At 38.2% G+C, this 23,884-nt stretch overlaps 1 protein-coding gene across 1 annotated transcript in view; it reads right to left on the bottom strand.

The window, feature by feature from the left end:
* LOC150090480 (maspardin-like) overlaps positions 1 to 23,884 on the bottom strand; it is a 100,738-nt gene that overhangs the window by 57,741 nt on the left and 19,113 nt on the right. The window contains exon 3 of the mRNA XM_090378410.1: positions 677 to 838. Within this exon, the coding sequence (XP_090234536.1) occupies positions 677 to 838 (162 nt within the window). The remainder of the gene's footprint in view (positions 1 to 676; positions 839 to 23,884) is intronic.

Raw genomic sequence — 23,884 nt, 5'->3', positions numbered from 1 at the left:
TTACAAAAATCATTTAGCTCCCTGTTAAACTTCTCGCATCCCCTCCCTTAAGAATTCAGGTTACTCGTTAAAATGAACAAAAGGAACTTTACTTAAATATCATGGGCTGAGCATAAACAGACTGGCAGAAATCTTCATTCTTATACTGTTAAGGTTTTGATATACTGATGTGATTCTCATAGGAATGGACATAACAAATGAGTCTTCCAAATCTGTGATGGTCTTTGTCATAATGAATGTTTTACTACAGGACGAAAGAGTTGATTTCTTTTATTATTTCTGAGTTTTGAATTATAAAAATATTGAGATCTTCTGCCTGATTTCTTTCCATGAAGTCTGCACAAAATGGAGCATAAACATATTGGCATCCAATAAGTAATTAGCTTAACAAGAAATTAACTGATCTTTGGAATAGGAGGATGGCATAATGCATACAAGAGAGTTGTGTCAGCTTTAGATGTGAGGCAATTAAGATTATGTTGCACTATTATAAACAAGATAAGACTAACACAAAATTATACATATAAAATTAAACACCTTAATATTTGATGTGAGAACAACCTATTGTTATCACATAGCAGTCTATGCAAGTAATGTTTTCACATTAAAACTGAAAGTTAATTGGTGTTCTAACATAAATCAGAATATTAATTTAATAATAAAATTAAAAACTTACTGATATTACTCGGTATCCTCTTGCTGTTAGTGCCATGATTTGACGAAAAAATGTATCAGCAGTGCCACTAACTGGTGGCAAACAGACAATTGGACAAGTGATATCTCTTGGCCCTGCATCATATAGAGTCCATACTTTGGAAGTATCCTCATCTACAACCACCTATATTAAAGAAGGAAAATTTTCACATAATTACTAATTTAAAATGATTACAAAATTTAAGAATATTTTTTTAATAATTAACCAGTTAATTTTCTGAGAAAAACAAGTTAGTACCTTGATTTGTTCATTAACAAACAATAACCCAGGTACAGAAATGTGACCAGAAGAGTGCTTAGAATATCTAGAAATAAATACATCATACTGAGAAACATGGACCATATAAAGAATACAGCACAATTATAAATAAAGTTTAGAATTGTGCTGTTTGTTTTATTTAGAATTGCCACCAAATGTTTACATATTTAATTTATATTAAAAACTTACAAATATACATCTACAATACAGTACACAGGAAATAAAGAAAGATCAATGTTAATTACTTGTTAACAGGAGAGACTGCTTCTACAGGGATAGCATACAATTAAATAGAAAGGGTGCAAGAATATTTGCTGATGCTATCGAGGCAGTGTTAGGTGGGTCGGAAAACTGCTAGCTTGGGGGGATACAAGGACTAATAGATTAACAGTAGCTACTGACAGAGGTGAAAGTGATCCTTGCACTGCTTCTATTGGAACGAGCAGCAGCCTGGAAAACAAGATGCAGGATATTTCAGAGACTGCTGGGAGTCATTGCGGTACAAGTAAACACATGGGTTGTGTTAGGGTAGCTAAGAATAGGAATATGTGCATGTATACTTGCGTGTATACTTGCGTGTACACCAATGCTAGGAGTTTGGTAAATAAATTTGATGAATTTGAGATATTGCTCAAAACATCAAAGGCAGATATTGTTGGGATATCAGAGACATGTTGTCACACAGATATAAGGAATGCAGAACTGGAACTTGGGGAGTACAATGTGTACGGAAAGGATAGACAGGATAGGAGGGGAGGAGAGGTTATGCTATTAGTTAGGAAACACATAAAATCCAAGGAAGTGATGCCAGTGGACATCGCTGGACAGTGCAGTGTCGAGTCAGTTTGGTGTGACATAAGCATTGGGAGATCAAAATTGAGAGTTGAAGTGTTCTATAGGCCTAATGACTCTGATAAGTATAAGAGGAAACTGTACAGGGAAATAGAGTGGGCCAGTAAGTCAGAGAGTCTTATAATGGGGGATTTTAATTTCCCAGATACTGACTGGAATTTGTGGGTTGGTCACTCACACACTAGCAAGACTTTTGTGGATTTATTGGATGATTGATTTCTACATCAGCATGTTCAGGAGGCAACTAGAGGGAGAATACTCTTGATCTGATTATCAGTAGTGATTCTTCATGCATTAAGAATCTGCTGATAAAGAAACCACTAGGTGGCAGTGATCACAGTGTGCTGAAGTGGTATTTACTCAAAGAGGTAACTACCATCAGGGGTAAAGGAAAAGGTTTTTGCTTTCATAAAGGTGACTACGATGGTCTGAGACAGTATTTAAATTCTATACAGTGGGACCAACTGATGATGTTACCAACAGCAAATTCAAAATGGGTTTGTTATTTTTATTATTTTTTTTTTTTTTGGTTTTTAGGAGCATTAGCAACTAAGGCCATATTGCTACGGGAATATGTGGTGGTCATTTCCTGACCTTTCCACAACCTCCGTATTTGGCGGGGATGGGCTCGAACCCCGGTCTAATCAAGAAGCATGTGCTACGCACTGCTGCTCCTTCCCACCTGGCTACGGAGGCGCCTATTCAAAATGGGAAGCATTCAAAGAACTTATCTTGAAAGCTACTAGGCTTTACATACCAACTAAGAAATATTGTTCAAGGTTTAGGCCTAAATGGATGTCAGATGAACTAATGAGACATATGGCAGAGAAGAAAAATGCATGGGATACATATAAATTAATGGGTGAAATGGAAGCCTATGATAGATATAAGTTGGTCTGTAACCAAATCACAAAGGAGATTAGGCAGGCAAAGGCAGATTATGAGAAATCCTTGGCAAAGGATGCAAAGAAAAACAGAAAAGAGTTCTTTACCTATGTAAACTCTAGAAGGAAAGGGATGAATCAGATTGGTCCATTGGATATTGATGGTTCAACAGTTGAGGATCCTGTTCAGGTGGCTAACAAAGTAAATGAATATTTTGCATCAACATTCACACATGAGGAGTTATTCAGTGAGGGGAATGCCAGAGGTGTATTGAACTCTGGCAGTAAGCTAGATAATCTTGTAATAACTGAGAGTAAAGCAGAGGAGAAATTGTTGAGGATAAACATAAAAAAAGCACCTGGGGTGGATGGGATCTATCCAGTTATATTAAAGGCAGCAGCAAAGGAAGTAAGGAAACCCTTAGCCATAATTATGAGAGCTTTTTTGGACTCAGGGAAGGTACCCATAGACTGGAGATGTGCAAATGTGACCCAAATTCACAAAGGAGGATCAAAGGCTGACATAAGTAATTATAGACCTCTCAGTTTATCTTCTGTTCCAGGAAAATTAATGGAGGCACTGCAGGATCATTTAGACAAGACTTCTGTTATAGCTCAGACACAGCATAGTTTTGTTAAGAGAAAGTCTTGCCTGACCAATTTGATTGGATTCTATGATGCAGTCACAAAAGAATTGGATGCAGGGAATAACTTTGATATCATATATTTGGATCTTAGAAAGGCTTTTGATACTGTTGCACAAATTGGAGCAGTGTGGCATTGGAGGCAAATTGCTGTTATGGATAAAGGGATGGTTGAGGGGGTGAAGACAGAATCAATGGACACTGCTCATTGTGGACTGATGTTATTAGTGGAGTCCCTCAGGGTTCAGTGTTGGGTCCATTATTGTTTTCTGTATTTATAAATGATATTGATGATGGTATATCAAGCTTAATGTCCAAGTTTGCAGACGATACAAAGGTTGGCAGGGTTGTTAAGAACACTACTGACACTATGCTGCTGCAACAGGATTTGGAAAGGTTGAGCAGATGGGCTGAGAGGTGGCAAATGAAGTTTAACATTGACAAATGTAAAGTACTACATATGGGAAACAGCAACCCCATAGCAACGTATCAACTCTGTGGTACTATACTGACAGTGGTAGAGAAAGAAAAGGACCTGGGGGTAATTGTGCACGCAGATATGAAGTTCTCTGAACAGTGCAGACAGGCTGCAAGAGTAGCTCATGGTGTCTTGTCAATGATATTTTTCTAGCAGGGATAAGGAGGTGATTATTCCCTTGTATAAGGCAATGATCAGGCCACACCTTGAGTGCTGTATACAGGTCTGGAGGCCTCATTTGAAGAAGGATGTAGAGCTGCTGGAACGAGTACAGAGAAGGGCAACAAGATTAATGAATGGAACAAAGGGTTGCTCTTACGAAGAAAGGCTTAAGTTTTGCAAATTACAGTGCTGGAGACTAGGCACTGGCAAGGTGGTCTGATAGAGGTGTATAAAGCCTTGAATGGTTTGAGCATGCTCAATGCCGATGAGACACTTCCGCTTGCTCACAATAATCAACTGAGAGGGCATAAATTCAGATTGAGGTAAGACAGATGTAGGATAGATGTGTGGAAATTTGCCTTTAGCCAGCAGGTAGTTGGTTGGTGGAACAGACTTCCATCCATTGTTGTGGAAGTTGATAGCCTAAATAAATTTAAGGCTCAGCAGGACAGGTATTTCGAACGAACAGAGGAGTGAAATGGAAGTGTTTTTTTTTTTTTTTTGGTAGTTGTTGACGCATCGGTTTCTGTGGCCATAATGCACCTCCCAAGGTTTTTGCAGTACTTTGATCCAAGCCCGAGGCAGGATTCAAACCCACGACCTTTGGATTGCCAGGCAGGTGCTTTACCCAACTGGCTAGCCCGGTCAGCAGCTGATGCTGCATAAGCTTGCTTTCTTGCATCATATGCTTATACTAATGCTAATTATTTCATTAAGGAATATGGCTAATTGAGAAAGGAGGGATGTACCTAGAATAAGAACTCATGGCATTTTCCTAGGAAAATACCACAAATTAGTTGACTGAAGAATCTTACCAGAGTAAAAAGAAAGACATTTCAATGTTACAACTGCAGAAATATACTTGCCAACCTTTATAAATCAAAAACTGAAAGACTTAATAGAGATCTAACTCTAGAACTGCATTCTGGTATTGTCCAACCTTTCCTAAATTTTTTTCCCAAATTAATGAACCTAATTAATGTATTATTCTGTATGCTGCAGTAAGTAAATTACACATCACCACGAAAATGCAATAAACTGTATTTTAAAATTCTTTGCTTCATTTATTATGTAATTGTTTAAAGTTCTATTCAATTACACAGAACAGGTGTACCAGCCTATGTAACTGAACAGAACACTGGAATATGGCAATTGCCAGTTTTTAAACAACAAAACTCACCAAGCATGAATTGCAAAAGTGAAGCATAAACAGAGAATGCATCTGCAGCTTTCTCTTTCCCAATTTCTCTATGTGAGCTACTTACATATTTATTAACTTTATCATTTTATTCTTATTTATTCCTTTAATCCATTGGATCACTAATAAAAATTTGGAAAAGAAATTTAGGAAGAAAAAAACAGACAGCAGTGCAAATACCACATGGGTGTTTATGCTTTTAAAATTCTCCCTCAGAGAATTTCAAAAGGCAAAAACAGATATTCCAGATATTAATATACGTAGCCATATAGTGCAAAGAAGCCACAAATGTTTGCTGCACCGGAGTAGTGGTTGTTTTTTTTTTTTTTTTTTGGCTGATGCTGAATAAGCTTGCTTTCTTGCATCATATGCCTCTACTAATGCTAAAAAAAAAAAAAAAAAAGAGGTACGTAAGAAAATACAAATTATGTTGTTGTTATTTGGTTTTTAGGAGCATTAGCAACTAAGGCCATATTGCTCCGGGATATGCGGTGGTCATTCCCTGACCTTTCCGCATCCTCCGTATTTGGTCGTGATGGGCTCAAAGCCTGGTCTAATCAAGAAGCGTGTGTTACGCACTGGTGCTCCTTCCCACCTGGCTATGGAGGCGCCTCTACAAATTATGTGCTTCCCTCCTCATGGAGGTAATTGACCAGTTGATCTTTGAATTTCTTCAAACTGTCAGCCTCAACTATTTGCAGAGGGAACTTGTTCCAGTAATCAACAATTCACTGGCTAAATGAAAACTTGCTGTACTACAGTCTAAACCTCTTCTCCAGTAATTTGAATATATGACCCCCCCCACCCCAAGTTCTGGAATTCTTTATAACAGTGAAAATTTCACCCTAATTTGTTTTACTATCCTCTCTAAGAGTCCTATACACCTCAATCAAATCTCCTCGAGGTGCCTGGTGACAAAGCACTACAGCTCACATAAAACATAGTATTCCAAATGCAGTCTTAAAATTGCCTTATGCAGTGGGATTACGACCTCCCTATCTCCACAGCAGAGAACAGGACTTTACAACCTCCCTATCTTCACAGCACATTGTTCTATAAATCATAGATAGGACACCAGGGGGCTTTCCTGGCTGCCTGCTTACACTACTCGGAGAAATTCATATCTGCCCGTATCATAACTCCCAGATCCCTTTCTCTACTGTTTTTCAATCCCACCAAATGTATAAGTTATTCTGTGGTTGCCATTCCCCAAGTGTAAGATCTTGCAGTTTGATGCACTACATAAAAACACAGGCCGCTTTTCTGACCATTCTTGAAGTTTATTCAAGTCATCCTGAAGAAGTGCTGCTCAGCACTAATTATTATTCTTCCAATCTTTACATCATCTGCAAATTTTGACATCACGCCTCTATCCTTTCATTGTTGTTTATGAAAACTGGAAACAACAGTGATTCAAGTACCAATCCTTAGATTGGTTCTTGAATCACTGTTGTTCTTGAATCACCCTACTTCTGACGTTGCATCAATCTGAAGAATATCCATTAATCACCCCTCCCCACCTTCTGCCACCTTTCAATCAATCTCAGAATCTTCCCAGTAATCCTAATATGTAGCAGCTTATACAATATAACTGCAAATTAAATGCTTCAGTGATTTACCCAGAAATGGAAAAGAGGATTTCTTTCACAAACATAAATCCGATTAACTAAATAAAATTGTAACAATTTCAACATTTTGGATCTACTTTGGAATTCCACTCTCCAAACAAGTAGTCATACTGTAGATGTGAATGGACGTCATCTGAGACAGATTATAAACTGAGGCCCAATGAATTTTAGGTTTGCTTTTCTTTCTTTCTTTTTTTGTTCTGTGACTAATACAGAACTTCCCTGACTGCAGGAAAACTTTTGGAGCATCAATTGCTCTAAACTGATGAAAAAAACAAAAAAAAAAAAAAAAAACAAACCAATTATGATGGGTTTTACTGAGAATATGTGAAGTATGGTTCATAATCTTTTGGCATATGATACAATGGTCAAATAATTTATTCAGCAAACTTAGGATAAGAAACAAGTCAGTTTTCTGAATAATATTCATTCTGTTGGGAAGCAGCAACTGGAAATGAATGTTTCCTCAGCTGTATTCTGTTAGCATTTAATTAGCCACTTGCAGAACACACACTTGTTTTACTCTAGGTTTTAGGTTTTTTTTATGGCACAAAACGACTACAGTTATAATGCACCATGTCACTTTTTACTTATTAAATATCAAACAAAATATTATAATCAAGTATTAAACAGTTATACAATACATTATTAAAAAGGCATAAATAATAAATATGGTCAAAATGAAACATGTCAGAAAAATATCATGACTGTTTAATTAGCCATAAAGCAAAACTTTGTTCAGTGAGTTTTTCATTTTCAGCACAAAGCAAACGATATAAGCCAAGGGATGATACCTGCCCCTAATTCAGAAACAAATAAAGGTTTAAACAATATGTGATGTCAAAATTAATAAAGATCATTAAAAACTACCTTAAATCAATATTTATTTTCAAATAAAATGAATATGCAGGATAGCAAATGCTCTAATCCACATTCCACTAGTCAGAAATATAAAAAATATAAAACAAAACACCACTCTCCTTTCTCAATAAATTAGTAAAGGCCACCTTTCCCTATCAATCACAGTTATTAAAGAGCAATAAGAAATTAATACAGGAACACATTGTGAATGTTACACAAGTTGAGGGAGGGTGAACTGAAAAGATAAACTGATGATGAATAGAAAAGTTATTTTATTTCTTAACAATGCCACATCTCACCCACACATTAAACTAAATAATGCTGAAATGGTGTTTTTCCCTCTCAACCACAATATCAAGGAATAATTGCAAACTTTAAGATAAAAAACAACAAACAGTTCTTAAACACCTGATTTCAAAACTTGATGAAGAAAAAAGTTGTTCAAAGCTTTACAAAAGTATATTACAAAATGAAATACTCTAAACAAAGCAATTTATATTCATTTTTTTACTAAAAGTTAATGATTTTTATAATAAATAAAACAAAAGTTTATTTATTAAAAATTAATTATGCATTATTTATAAAAATTTAATTGAAACACAAATGAATAATCATAAAAAATAAAAAGTGTGTGTGTTAAGTAACCAGTCAGTGAAATTCATTTTTCTGAATTACTGAAACAGACTCCATGTACACTAACCTCAGCAAAGTGGACAACTCCCCAATAGTGGACACCTCTCTATAGCGGAAACTTTATTCTGCCCCAGTGGTGTCCACTATAGAGAAGTTTCACTGTATTAGTACACATGTGATCAGAACTTAATAAAAGTGATAATATTACCCAAATGCTACATTATCCATGGTCACAATAAGTGACATGAATTGTATACCCAATTTCTGTGATATTTGTAAAATCCCGTAACCTGATTCAAACTCAAAAGTGATGCTTACTGAACTCAGAAAATAGTGTACTTGGAAAATAATAGAGATTTAGAGCACCAGATGCATGAACTACATATAGACATATGGTCAGCCAGGGATGAGAAACTATGGTAACATTTGATATATTTTATTTGGGTAGAAAGAATAGATAAATTATAATAGAACGGTATGATTTTTTCAAAGTTCTTAAAATTGAAAAAGGTTGTGCTGTTTTAAATGTGGATCTTCGTAAAGGAATCCATGAAAAACCACATTTAAATCTATCACACAGTTAGATATCACATATAGTGTTATCTATTGTCTCTGTCTCCTAACTTAGCATTAGCATTAGTAGAGGGATATGATGCAAGAAAGCAAGCTTATGCAGAATCAACCAAAAAAAAACACTTCCACTTCACCCCTCCATTCATTTGAAATACCTGTCCAGCTGAGCCTTAAATTTATTTAGGCTATCAACTTCCACAACAAGGGATGGAAGTCTGTTCCACCAACCAACCACCCGCTGGCTAAAGGCAAATTTCCGCACGTCTATCCTACATCTGTCTTTCCTCAATTTGAATTTATGCCCTCTCAGGTGATTTTTCTGAGCTAGAGGAAGAATCCCATCAGCATTGAGCATGCTTAAACCACTGAAGGCTTTATACACATCTATCAGATCACTTCGCTGGTGCCTAGTCTCCAGACACTGTAATTTGCAAAACTTAAGCCTTTCTTCGTAAGAGCAACCCTTTGTTCCATTCACTAATCTTGTTGCCCTTCTCTGTACTCGTTCCAGCAGCTCTACATCCTTCTTGAAATGAGGCCTCCAGACCCGCATACAGTACTCAAGGTGTGGCCTGACCATTGCCTTATACAAAGGAATAATCACCTCCTCATCCCTGCTAGAAAAATATCATTGACAAAACACCATGAGCTACTCTTGCAGCCTGTGTGCACTGTTCAGAGGACTTCATATCTGCCTACACAATTACCCCCAGGTCCTCTTCATTCCCTACCACTGTCAGTATAGTAACACAGAGTTCATACGTTGTTCTGGAGTTGCTGTTTCCCATATGTAGTACTTTACATTTGTCAATATTAAACTTCATTTGCCACCTCTCAGCCCATCTGCTCAACCTTTCCAGATCCTGTTGCAGCAGCATAGTGTCAGTAGTGTCCTTAACAACAACTGCCAACATTTGTATCGTCTGCAAACTTGGACATTAAGCTTGATATACTATCATCAATATTATTTATAAATGCAGAAAACAATAACGGACCCAACACTGAACCATGAGGAACTCCACTAATAACATTAGTGCACAATGAACAGTGTCCATTGATTACCACTCTCTCTGTCTTCTCCCCCTCAACCACCTCTTAATCCATAGCAGCAATTTGCCTCCAATGCAACACTGCTCCAATCTGTGCAGCAGTCTTCCATGTGCAACAGTATCAAAAGCCTTTCTAAGATCCAAATATATAATATCAAAGTTATTCCCTGCATCCAGTTCTTTTGTGACTGCATCATAATATCCAATCATATTGCTCAGGCAAGACTTTCCCTTAACAAAACCATGCTGTGTCCGAGCTATAATTGAAGTCTTGTCTAGGTGATCCTGCAGTGCTTCTTTAACCAGTGCCTCCATTAATTTTCCTAAAACAGAAGTTAAACTCACAGGTCTATAATTATTTGTAGTAGTATTAGTAGTGGCATGTGATGCAAGAAAGCAAGTGTATGAGCTTATGCAGCATCAGCCAAAAAAAAAAAAAATCACACCATTCCCTCCAAATGCCTGTCCAGTTTCTCCTTAAATTTATTCAACCTATCAACTTCCACAACGACAGATGGAAGTTTGTTCCAGCAATTAACCACCCGCTGGCTAAAGGCAAATTTCCGCACATCTATTCTACATCTGTCCTTTCTTAAAATGAATTTATGCCCCCTTAGGTTTGTAATCTGAACAAGTGGAAGGATCTCATCAGAATTCAGCGTGCTCAACCCATTCAAGGCCTTATACACCTCAATCAGATCACCGCGCAAGTGCCTAGTCTCCAGCCACTGCAATTTGCAGAACTTAAGCCTCTCTTGGTAAGAGGATCCCTTCATTCTGCTCGCCAATCTTGTTGCCCTTCTCTGTACACGCTCATGTAAATCTACATCCTTCCTAAAATGAGGCCTCCAGACCTGTATGCAGTACTCAAGGCGTGGCCTGACCATTGCCTTATACAGAGGGACAATCACCTCCTTCTCCCTGCTAGCAAAATTCCTATATATCATTGACAAAACCCCATGACCTGCCCTAGCAGCCTGTCTGCATTGCTCAGAAAACTTCATATCTGACTGCACAATTACTGCCAGGTCTTTTTCATTTTTTACCACCTTAAGTGTAGTACCACACAGTTGGTTCGTTTCTCTAGGGTTACTTCTACCCATATGCAGTACTTTGCATTTGTCAAGGTTAAACTTCAGTTGCCACTTCTTAGCCCATCTGCCCAAATTATCTAGATCCTGTTGCAGTAGCACACTGCCATTAACAACCCTGTCAACCTTTGTATCATCTGCAAACTTCGACATTAAGCCTGATATACCTTCATCAGTATCATTGATAAATATACAACAGTGGACCCAACACCGAACCCTGTGGGACTCCACTAATAACATTAGTCCACGAAGAGCAGCACCCACTGATTACCACCCTCTGTCTTCTCCCACTTAACCATCCTTTCATCTGTAGCAACCTACCCTTATTACCATTCTGCTCCAATTTGTACAATAGTCTTCCATGCACAACAGTGTCAAAAGCTTTCCTGAAATCCAAATATATGATATTAAAATTATTTTTTGCATCCAGTTCCTTTGTAAGCCCATCATAATATCCTATCAAATTTGTCAGACAACACTTTGCCTTAACAAACCCATGCTGTGTCTGAATTATTGCTGCAGTCTTGTCTAGATGATCCTGCAATGCATCTTTAACCAGTGACTCCATTATTTTACTCCATTATTAGTGTCAGCCTTTGATCCTCCTTTGTGAATTTGGGTCACATCTCCACATTTGCACATCTCCAGTCTATGGGTACCTCCCCTGAATCCAAAGAAGCTCTCATAATTATGGACAAGGGTTTGCTTACTTCTTTGCTGCCTCCTTTAATATAACTGAATAGATCCCATCCGCCTCATTTTAGAAAGGATGTAGATTTACTTGAGCGTGTTCAGAGAAGAGAAACAAAACTTGTGAGGGGAATGAAGGGATCCTCTTACCAAGAAAGGCTTAAGTTCTGGAAATTGCAGTGGCTGGAGACTAGGTACCTGCGTGGTGATCTGATTGAGGTGTATAAGGCCTTGAATGGGTTGAGCACACTGAATTCTGATGGGATCCTTCCACTTGTTCAGATTACGAACCTAAGGGGGCATAAATTCAAATTAAGAAAGGACAGATATAGAATAGATGTGCGGAAATTTGCCTTTAACCAGCGGGTGGTTAATTGCTGGAGCAAACTTCCATCTGTTGTTGTGGTAGTTGATAGGTTGAATAAATTTAAGGAGGAACTGGACAGGCATTTGGAAGGAATGGTGCGATTTTTTTTTTTTTTTTTTTTTGGCTGATGCTGCATAAGCGCAAACACTTGCTTTCTTGCATCACATGCCACTACTACTACTACTACCCCCCCCCCGGGTGCCTTTCTTGTGTTTATTTTCAACAATTTCTCCTCCACTTTACTCTCAGTTATTACAAGAATATCTAGCTTACTGCCAGAATTCAATACACCTCTGGCATTCCCCTCACTGAATAACTCCTCATGTGTGAATGTCGATGCAAAATATTCATTTACTTTGTTGGCCACCTGAACAGGATCCTCAACTGTTGAACCATCAATATCCAATGGACCAATCTGATTCATCCCTTTCCTTCTAGAGTTTACATAGTTAAAGAACTCTTTTCTGTTTTTCTTTGCATCCTTCGTCAAAGATTTCTCGTAATATGTCTTCGCCTGCCTAAACTCCTTTGTAACATGGTTACAGATCAACTTATATCTATCATAGGCTTCTGTGTCACATGTTAATTTATATGTATCCCATGCATTTTTCTTCTCTGCCATATGTCTCATTAGTTCTTCTGACATCCATTTAGGCCTAAACCTTGAACAATATTTCTTATTTGGTATGTAAAGCCTAGTAGCTTCCAAGATAAGTTCTTTGAATGCTTCTTTTGAATGAATTTTGAATTTGCTGTTGGTAACATCATCAGTTGGTCCCACTGTATAGAATTTAAATACTGTCTGAGACCATCGTAGTCTCCTTTACGAAAGCAAAAACCCTTCACTTTACCCCTGATGGTAGTTACCTCTTTGAGTAAATCCCACTTCAGGACACTGTTATCACTGACACCTAGTGATTCCTTTATCTGCAGATTCTTAATGCATGAAGAATCATTACTGATAATCAAATCAAGAGTATTACTCTCTCTGGTTGCCTCCCAAACATGCTAATGTTGAAATCAATCATCCAATAAATCCACAAAAGCCTTGCTAGTGTGTGAGTGACCACAAATTCACTTTGTTGTCACACACACTAGCAAGCAACTCACACATTCAACCCGCAAATTCCAATCAATATCTTGGAAATTAAAATCCCCCATTATAAGACACTCTGATTTACTGGCCCACTATTTCCCCTGTACAGTTTCTAATTATACTTATCAGTCATTAGGCCTATAGCACACTCCTACTCTCAATTTTGATCTCCCAATGCTTAAGTCACACCATACTGACTCGACACTGCACTGTCCAGCGATGCCAACTGGCTTCACTTCCTTGGATTTTATGTGTTTCTTAACTAATAGCATAACCCCTCCTCCCTTCCTATCCTGTCTATCCTTTCTGTAGATGTTGTACTCCCCAAATTCCAGTTCTGCATTCCTTATATCTGTGTGACACTACGCCTCTGATATCCCAACAATATCCACCTTTGATGCTTTGAGCAATACGTCAAATTCATCAAATTTATTTACCAAACTCCTAGCATTGGTGTACACACAAGTATACATGGACCTGTTCCTATTCTTAGCTACCCTAACACAACCCATGTGTTTACTTGTACCGCAATGACTCCCAACAGTCTCTGAAATATCCTGCATTTTGTTTTCCAGGCTTCTGCTCATTCCAATAGAAACAGTGCAAGAATCACTTTCACCTCTGCCAGTGGCTACTATTAATCTATTAGTCCTTGTATCCCCCCAAGCTGGCAGTTTTCCGACCCACCTAACACTGCCCCGATAGCATCAGAAATATTCCTGCACCCTTTCTTTTTAAGTGAATCCCATCCCTATAGAAGCAGTCTCTCCTGTTAACTTCTCCACTAATGCTAGTGTCCTCCAAGGTTCAGTTATTTCCCCCACTCTTTTCCTCTTGTATAATAATGACCTTCTTCCATTGACAAATCCTATCCATAGTTTTGCTGATGATAGCAGATTTCATTCCACTTTCCAGTTTGAGAAACCTTGCCCTGCTCAATCAGCTTCAACTTCTTGAATATCCGCTACCAATTCCTTAAATGCTGATCTCCAGGTAATTCTCCAGTGGAGCAAAGACAACTTAGTTGATTTCAATCCTTCTAAAACTCAGAAAAAAGGATTCTTCTCCTCCTATGCTTATCTTTGGTGACACTCCAATTTCTAGGCAAGTTGATATATTTTTTTTTTTGGGGATTACCCTGACTTCTAATCTCTCTTGGCATAAGCACATTAAAAATATTGCTTCCGGTGCATCTAAAAAACTTGGTTTTCTCTTTTGCTCTCGGCATTACTTTTCTTCCAAACAGCTGTTCACTCTGTACAATTGCAAATCTGCCCTACCAAATATATTATTCCCCAGAAACATTTGGGGTGGTGCTCCCAAAACCTCTCAGGCTTCTAAATTCCATTCAGAAGAGGGCAGTTAGGTTAATTAATTACTCATCTCTAACAGTCTCTCCACTCACTGTCTCATAGATGTACTGTTTCTGCTGCATGCCTTGTCTACAGATACTTCCATGGGCACTGTTCTTCTGAACTGTGCTTCTATAATTCCCGCTCTCTCGCTCTCTCTTTTAGAACAGTCTGAACACGTGCCGCCACCAGCCAACATCCATTTACTGTCCTACTTCAAACTCACAGAACTAACTTTTCATCTTCCTCGTTTATTCATTCAACTGCCATTTTCTGGAACAACCTTCCTTCGTACATATTTCCTGAAAATTAGTCTTCAGAAGTTCAAGTGTAATGTCAACAAATATCTTCTTTCGTCTTCTCAAGCATGGTACTAAATACTATATGTTCTAGGACCATTCGTGTTTCGGGTTTTCATAAAAAAAAAAAAAAAAAAAAAAAAAAAAATATATCTAAGTCTAGAAGACATTCCCTTTACTAATGGGTTTGTAAAGGGGAATCTCGTCTGACCAATTTGGTTGTATACTACAATGTGGTCACAAAGGAACTCGATGCAAAAAATAATTTTGATATCATATACTTCGATTTCAGGAAAGCTTTTGATACTGTTGAACATGGAAGACTGCTGTACAAACTGAAGTGATATGGCTTTGGTTTTTTTTTTTTTTTTTTTTTTTTAGGAGCATTAGCAACTAAGGCCATATTGCTCCGGGGATATACGGTGGTCATTCCCTGAACTTTCCAAATCCTCCGTATTTGGTGGTCACGGGCGCTCGAACCCCCGTCTAATCAAGGGGTTCGAGCGGTATGGGCAAGGGCAAGTTACTGCAATGAATAAATGGATGGTTGAGTGGTAGACGGCAGAGAGTGATAATAAATGGACACTGCTCTACGTGGACTAATGTTATTAGCAGAGTGCCCCACCAGGATTCAGTGCTGAACCCATTGTTGTTTTGTGTATTTATTAATGATATTGATAAAGGTATATCAGGCTTAATGTCCAAGTTAACGAAGGTTGGCAGGGTTGTTAATGACAGTAAAGACAGTATGCTACTGCAACAGGATCTAGAAAAGTTAGGCAGATGGGCTGAGAAGTGGCAACTGAAGTTTAATTGACAAATGAAAAGTACTCCATACAGGTAGCAGTAACCCAAGAGAAATATACCAACTGTGTGGTACTACACTCAGGGAGGTGGAGAATGAAAAAGACCTGGGGTAATTGTGCAGTCAGATATAAAGTTCTCTGAGCAGTGCAGACTGGCTGCCAGAGCAGATCATGAAGTTTTGTCAATAATATATAGGAACTTTGCTAGCAGAAATAAGGAGGTGATTATCCCTTTGTATAAGGCAATGGTCAGACCACACCTTGAGTACTGTATACAAGTCTGGAGGTCTCACTTTAGAAGGATGTAGAGTTATACAACGAGTACAGAGAAAGGGCAACAAGATTGGTGAGAGGAACAAAGAGGTGTGCTTACAAAAAAAGGCTTAAGTTCTGCAAGTTGCAGCATCTGGAGACTAGGCACCTGTGAGGTGATCTGATCAAGGTGTATAAGGCCTTGAATGGTTTGAGCAGGCTCAATGCTGATGGGATACTTCCAGTTGCTCAGATTAAGAACCTGAGGGGGGAGCATAGATCAAATTGCGGAAAGACAGTTGTAGGACAGATGTGCGAAAGTTTTTTTTTTTTTTTTTTTTATGAGAACCCCAAACACCAGAGGTATTAGAACCAATAGTACTAAGTACCGTGCTTGGGTTGGAGGTTGAGAAGACGAAAGAAGATATTTGTTGATATTGGACTTGAACTTCTGTAGATTGTAATTTTCAGGAAATACGTATGAAGGAAGGTTGTTCCAGAAAACGGCAGTTGAATGAATAAATGAGGAAGATGAAAAGTTGGATCTGTGGGTTTGAAGTTGGACAGTAAATGGATGTTGGCTGGTGGCGGCACGTGTTCGGACTGTTTTGAAAGAGAGAGCGGGAATTATAGAAGCCAATTCAGAAGAACAGTGCCCATGGAAGTATCTGTAGAAGAGGCATGCAGCAGAAACAGTGCGTCTATGAGAAAGCGAGTGGAGAGACTCTGTTAGAGATGAATCATTAATTAACCTAACTGCCCTCTTCTGAATGGAATCAAAAAGCCTGAGAGAGGTTTTGGGGGCACCACCCCAGATGTGGAAACAATATTCCATAGCAGGGCGGATTTGCGATTTATACAGAGTGAGCAGCTGTTTAGAAGAAAAGTAACGCCGAGAGCGAAAGAGAAAACCAAGTTTTTTAGATGCAGAGGAAGAAATATTTGTAATGTACTTGTGCCAAGAGAGATTAGAAGTCAGGGTAATCCCCAAAAGAGATATATCATTTTGCCTAGAAATCGGAGTGTCACTAAAGATAAGCATAGGAGCAGAAGAATCCTTTTTGCGAGATATAAGACAAGACTGAGTTTTAGAAGGGTTGAAATCAACTAAGTTGTCTTTGCCCCACTGGAGAATTACCTGAAGATCGGCATTTAAGGAATTGACAGCAGATTTTCGAGAACTTGAAGCTGATTGAGCTGGACAAGGTTTCTCAAAATGGAAAGTTGAATGCAATGTGCTATCATCGGCAAAACTATGGATAGGATTTCCAGTCAGTGGAAGAAGGTCATTGATATTCAAGAGGAAAAGAGTGGGGGAAAGAACTGAACCTTGGGGGACACCGGCATTAGTGGAGAAGTTAGAAGACAGAGCCATCTACCATCACCCTCAGTGAGCGATCAGAGAGAAAACTGGATAACCAATTACTAAAAACAGTTGGCAAACCATAAGATGGAAGCTTGTTTAGAAGACCTTTATGCCAAACACGATCAAAAGCCTTTGAGATGTCAAGAGCAACTACTTGTGTTTCACCGAACCTTTCCATTGAATTAGTCCACAAATGGGTAACATAAGCCAGAATATCACCAGTGGATCGACACTGACGGAATTCATACTGGCGATTTTGATCAGAAGGAAGGTTTCAAGGTAGTTTAAGAGTTGGCAGTTAATTGATTTCTCCATTACTTTAGAAAGAGTAGAAGTAATTGCAATGGGACAATAATTGGATGGGAGGGATTTGTCACCCTTTTTAGGAACTGGCTGGATATGAGCAAATTTACAAGCAGAAGGAAAAACACCTTTGGAATAAGAAAGTGAAAAAAGACGGCAAAGAATAGGAGTAAGTTCAGGAGCACAGGTTTTGAGAACAAGTGGAGAAATAACATCAGGACCTGGAGCTTTGTTAGCATCAAGATTCATCAAAATCCTTCTGATATCCTTTTGACGGAAGACCACAGGAGGCATTGAATGGAGCATGTTAGGAATGGTGGGAGGTGTTTTACCAAGATCATTAATACATGAGCTCGAAGAAAAATGGGATGCTAGCAGGTCAGCTTTATCCTTGGCTGAAGTGACAACAGAACCATCTGGTTTGGACAGAGGTAGGAGCAGAGATGGGCAAAAGTTGCGGCCAATAGCTTTGGCAAGAGACCAGAATGCTCGGCTACCATTAGGGCAAGAAGCAAGTTTTCTACTCTTAGCCTGTTCAAATTGTAGTTTGGACTGATTAATAACTGCTTTACAATTGTTGCGAGCTTTGGTGTAGGCAGAAAATGAAACTGAAGAATTAGAAACAAGCCAATTACGATATGCAACATTCTTCTCTTGGACAGCCTTAGCACATTTATTGGAAAACCAAGGTTTAGATAAAGGACGAGATTTTAAAGTGGAGTATGGGATAAAGGATTCCATTCCTGCAAGAATAATTTCACTGACACGATCTGAGCAAACGTTGACATCAGAAGTTTTGAAACAGTAATCAGACCAAGGAAAAGAAGAAAAGAAGTCTCGTAGGTCATCCCATTTTGCATTCTTGTAATGCCAAACAATACGAGGTTGGGAATAGCCATGAGATAAAGGTTCCATTGGAGAAGAGACAATCACCAAGTTGTGATCTGAAGTGCCTAAAGGACCTCTCACTTCAACCTTGTACTTAGAAGGGTTGTTTGTGAGAAAAGATCAAGCCTATTGGCTGTATGATTAGGATTGTCCGGTATTCTTGTAGGTAAATGAACAATCTGTGCTAGGTCATTAGTAATTGCAAAAGCCTCAGCACCTCGACCTGCTGGGTCGGTGTGACTAGAAAACGGAAGCCAGCTGGAGTTGTGAACGTTAAAATCACCAAGGAAAATTACCTCACTGTTAGGAAAGCTGGACTGGAGAAAGTCAAGTTGCAAAGAGAGGAAGTCAAAGAGCTCCAAGTGATTAGTGGAGTTGGGAGAACGGTAGAGACAACAGATGAATTTTACACAATGAGGTAGAGAGATTTTAAGCCAGAGAAGATCAAAGAGAGGAGATTCCAAATTGCCAAGTCTCTGACAGGGAATATCAGAATGGACATAAGTTTGCCTTTAGCCAGCGTGTAGTTGATTGGTGGAACAGACTTCCATCTGTTGTTGTGGAAGTTGATAGCTTAAATAAATTTAAGGCTGAATTAGACAAACATTTAGTGTGACCAGATGGGTGAAATGGGAAGGTTTTTTTTTTGGCTGATGCTGTATAAGCTTGCTTTCCTGCATCATATGCCTCAACTAATGCTAATGCTAAAGTTGAAGAGCTAGATGATAGCACAAAACATATGATCTCAAACAACTAATGTTCTATTTTACTAAATTCTAAGCTTTCAATCTTTTTTCCCCTTATAACTCTTATTAACTTAAGTTTTATAACTTAGTACCCTATAAAAGGTTACAGTTATAAAACCTGTTTTTCTCAAATGCAGTGTAGTGTTTTTTCTGTCATATTCAAAACTACTTTTAATGTTTGCCCATATGTATATCCTCTACTTAAAGGACTAAACTCATTTCAGGATTTTGGGTTACATGGAAACCTGAAATAACATTATAATCTTGTTAGAACAGCTGTATTCTCTTCTAGGCACTGACTAACACATACACCTAAATTGCCATAGCACTTCTTTAATAGGTAAGATGCTAATATATATTTAAAGATCCAGGAAAACATCTGCAAAATGTATAATTGCAAGTGCATCCTTTATGAATTTTGCATACCTCTGCAGAAAAGGTGGTTTCTTTTTGCAGTTTGAAATTTACACATAACAGCAGTGACAGATTGCAGCTCAATGAACCAAAGTATGTACTACACCTTGATAAATTTTGGTACAATTACAGTTTTAAGATTATGCTTCCATCTACAGTAGCACATGTTTTTCAACTGGTAAATAAAAACTTGAAGTATCCTCTATCACATGGAAGTGGTTTCAGATTTGAATCATTTGCCCTATTCACACAATATCATTTCAGTTTTGTAAAGAAGGTTTGTGGACACCCCATATAACTTATTAATTTTTACATAACATGTCAATTTTTGTTTTTTAATGTTAACATTATTTTTTGCACTGATAAGAAAATTCAATTTAAGTTAAATCTAAGATGTGGAATATTTCATATTACTAATTTTAATACATTTTGTGTGGAACGCATTGATTACTTATGGAAATGTTTTTAGGTCATATAACTTGAAATCATAGCAAAATAATGTTATAATTGAAAATTCTTATTTCATCAGTTCTTGTGGTTCTTCAGTTGATAAAATTTGCTACGTATTATGTTTGTGTGGGTGTGCATACAGGAAAATTTGCATGTTATGCAGGCTGCAAATTGGAGGCAACATTAGCATTAGTAGAGGCATTTGATGCAAGAAAGCAAGCTTATGCAGCATCAGCCAAAAAAAAAAAAACCCACTTCCACTTCACCCCTCTGTTCGTTCAAAATACCTGTCCAGCTGAGCCTTAAACTTATTTAGGCTATCAACCTCCACTACAAGGGATGGAAGTCTGTTCCACCAACCATCCACCCGCTGGCTAAAGGCAAATTTCCGCACGTCTATCCTACATCTGTCTTTCCTCAATTTGAATTTATGCCCTCTCAGGTGATTATTCTGAGCTAGAGGAAGAATCCCATCAGCATTCAGCATGCTCAAACCATTCAAGGCTTTATACACCTCTATCAGATCACCTCGCTGGTGCCTAGTCTCCAGACACTGTAATTTGCAAAACTTAAGCCTTTCTTCGTAAGAGCACCCCTTTGTTCCATTCACTAATCTTGTTGCCCTTCTCTGTACTCGTTCCAGCAGCTCTACATCCTTCTTGAAATGAGGCCTCCAGACCTGTACACAGTACTCTAGGTGTGGCCTGACCATTGCCTTATACAAGGGAATAATCACCTCCTTATCCCTGCTGGAAAAATTCCTGTATATCATTGACAACACTCCATGAGCTACTCTTGCAGCCCATCTGCACTGCTCAGAGAACTTCATATCTGCCTGCACAACCACCCCCAAGTCCCTTTCATTCTCTACCACTGTCAGTGTAGTACCACAGAGTTGATACGTTGCTCTGGGGTTGCTGTTTCCCATGTGTAGTACTTTACATTTGTCAATACCTTTCCAGATCCTGTTGCAGAGCATAGTGTCAGTAGTGTCCTTGACCACCCTGCCAACCTTTGTATCATCTGCAAACTTGGACATTAAGCTTGATATACCATCATCAATACCCCTAATTCTTTTCCCCAAGGTTAGCTAATTATAACCCCAATTAAGGAATTCCACCAACTCTGATGAGAGTCAATGCCACACTTCTCAGAACAAGTGAAAAAGCCACCAAAGTATCAAAAATGGCCTTCTTTGTATTGAGGTTTTTATACCTGCTTTTCTTAGGTTTTCTTTGTTTTAAGTATAAACATAAATGTTTATACTTAAACATTATTGTTGAGGATAATGTTGAGGATAAACATTATCCTCAACATTACCCTTAATGTTGAGGATAAACATTATCCTCAACATTACCCTTAATGTTGAGGATAAACATAAAAAAGGCACCTGGGGTGGATGGGATCTATCCAGTTATATTAAAGGAGGCAGCAAAGGAAGTATGCAAACCCCTAGCCATAATTATGAGAGCTTCTTTGGACTCAGGGGAGGTGCCCATAGACTGGAGATGTGCAAATGTAACCCCAATTCACAAAGGAGGATCAAAGGCTGACACAAGTAATTATAGACCTGTTAGTTTAACTTCTGTTCCAGGTAAATTAATGGAGACACTGGTTAAAGAAGCACTGCAGGATCATCTAGACAAGAATTCAGTTATAGCTCAGACGCAGCATGGTTTTGTTAAGGGCAGGTCTTGCCTGACCAATTTGATTGGATACTATGATGTAGTCACAAAAGAACTGGATGCAGGGAATAACTTTGATATTATATATTTGGATCTTAGAAAGGCTTTTGATACTGTTGCACATGGAAGACTGCTGCACAAATTGGAGCAGTATGGCATTAGAGGCAAATTGCTGCTATGGATAAGGGGATGGTTCAGTGGCAGAAGACAGAGAGTGGTAATCAATGGACACTGCTCAACGTGGACTAATGTTATTAGTGGAGTTCCTCAAGGTTCAGTGTTGGGTCCGTTGTTGTTTTCGGTGTTTATGAATGATATTGATGATGGGATATCAAGTTTAATGTCCAAGTTTGCAGATGATACAAAGGTTGGCAGGGTCGTTAAGGACAATACTGACGCTATGCTGCTGCAACAGGATCTGGAAAGGTTGAACAGATGGGCTGAGAGGTGGCAAATGAGGTTTAACATCGACAAATGTAAAGTGCTGCATATGGGAAACAGTAACCCCAGAGCAACGTATCAACTCTGCGGTACTACACTGACAGTGGTGGAGAATGAAAAGGACCTGGGGGTAATTGTGCAGGCAGATATGAAGTTCTCTGAGCAGTGCAGACGAGCTGCAAGAGTAGCTCATGGTGTCTTGTCAATGATATACAGGAATTTTTCTAGCAGGGATAAGGAGGTGATTATTCGCTTGTATAAGGCAATGGTAAGGCCACATCTTGAGTACTGTATACAGGTCTGGAGGCCTCATTTCAAGAAGGATGTAGAGCTGCTGGAACGGGTACAGAGAAGGGCAACAAGATTAGTAAATGGAACAAAGGGTTGCTCTTACGAAGAAAGGCTTAAGTTTTGCAAATTACAGAGTTTGGAGACTAGGCACCAGCGAGGTGATCTGATAGAGGTGTATAAGGCTTTGAATGGTTTGAGCATGCTCAATGCCAATGGGATTCTTCATCTTTCTCAGAATAATCACCTCAGAGGGCATAAATTCAAATTGAGGAAGGACGGATGTCGGATAGATGTGCGGAAATTTGCCTTTGGCCAGCGGGTGGTTGGTTGGTGGAACCGACTTCCATCACTTGTTGTTGAAGTTGATAGCCTAAACAAATTTAAAGCTCAACTGGACAGGTATTTCGAACGAACGGAGGGGTGAAATGGGAGTGGGTTTTTTTTTTTTTTTTTTTGGCTGATGCTGAATAAGCTTGCTTTCTTGCATCATATGCCTCTGCTAATGCTAATGCTAAGTAGTATTTCATTTTTCTTTGTTAAAAAAATTCTATATTTTATAAACAAAAAATACTACTCACATTTTTTTTTTGTGCAAGAAAAAAAAAACAAAAAAAAAAACAAAAAAAAACAGCATTACTCGTTCATAATTCTCACATACAGTTTTCTCTTTAGAAATCAGTGTATTTCAATATACAGGTAGTTTACGACTTTCGAGTTAATTCGTTCCTAGCATGCGCTCGTAAAGCGGAAATTTATTTCCCATAGACATAAGATTAAAAATAGGGGTTATGTTATCAACAATGAAATTAGTTAACTAATTAGTTTATGTTTAAACAATGAAATTAGCTAAATAATTAGTTTGTTCAAACAATGATTGATTTATCAAAAGAAATGAAAATGTAGCCTGTAAAAATCAAGCAAATTATAATAATAGAGAAATTATTTACGACTTACAAATGTTAAAGAATGTTTATTCTTCATCATCATCATCAACAAAATGCACACTTGTTGATCACTCATTATTTAGCTCGGCACTCGGTTTGTTGCGCAAGGAGTCGTCTTATTAAGAAATGCTTCAAGAGGCATTTATTTCCAAGATAATCTTCTCTTTTATTTATAAATTTCAATAGCATGCATAAGCATTTTGTAACAGAATGCACAAATTGCAACTAACACGATTTGCGTGGAGTAACAATTTTTACGGAGCTTAAAAAAAAAAAAAAAGAAATGAAGAGAAGATTCTGAAAATTTATTTATATTTTTTATACAATTGAAGATTTCAGTGAAAGGGAAACACATTTCACCATAATAATGTAAAAAACCACACAATTCCAGCTATCGGTATTTTCACAAATGCAATAACATCGAGTTTACTACCCATTTATAACTGCTTGCTGTAACAGAAAAGCCCA

Source organism: Mastigoproctus giganteus, chromosome 1 (assembly GCF_048544385.1).
Source record: "Mastigoproctus giganteus isolate SK-2022 chromosome 1, ASM4854438v1, whole genome shotgun sequence".
Taxonomy (NCBI): Eukaryota; Metazoa; Arthropoda; class Arachnida; order Uropygi; family Thelyphonidae; genus Mastigoproctus; species Mastigoproctus giganteus.
This window is presented reverse-complemented; position numbering and strand designations above follow the sequence as displayed.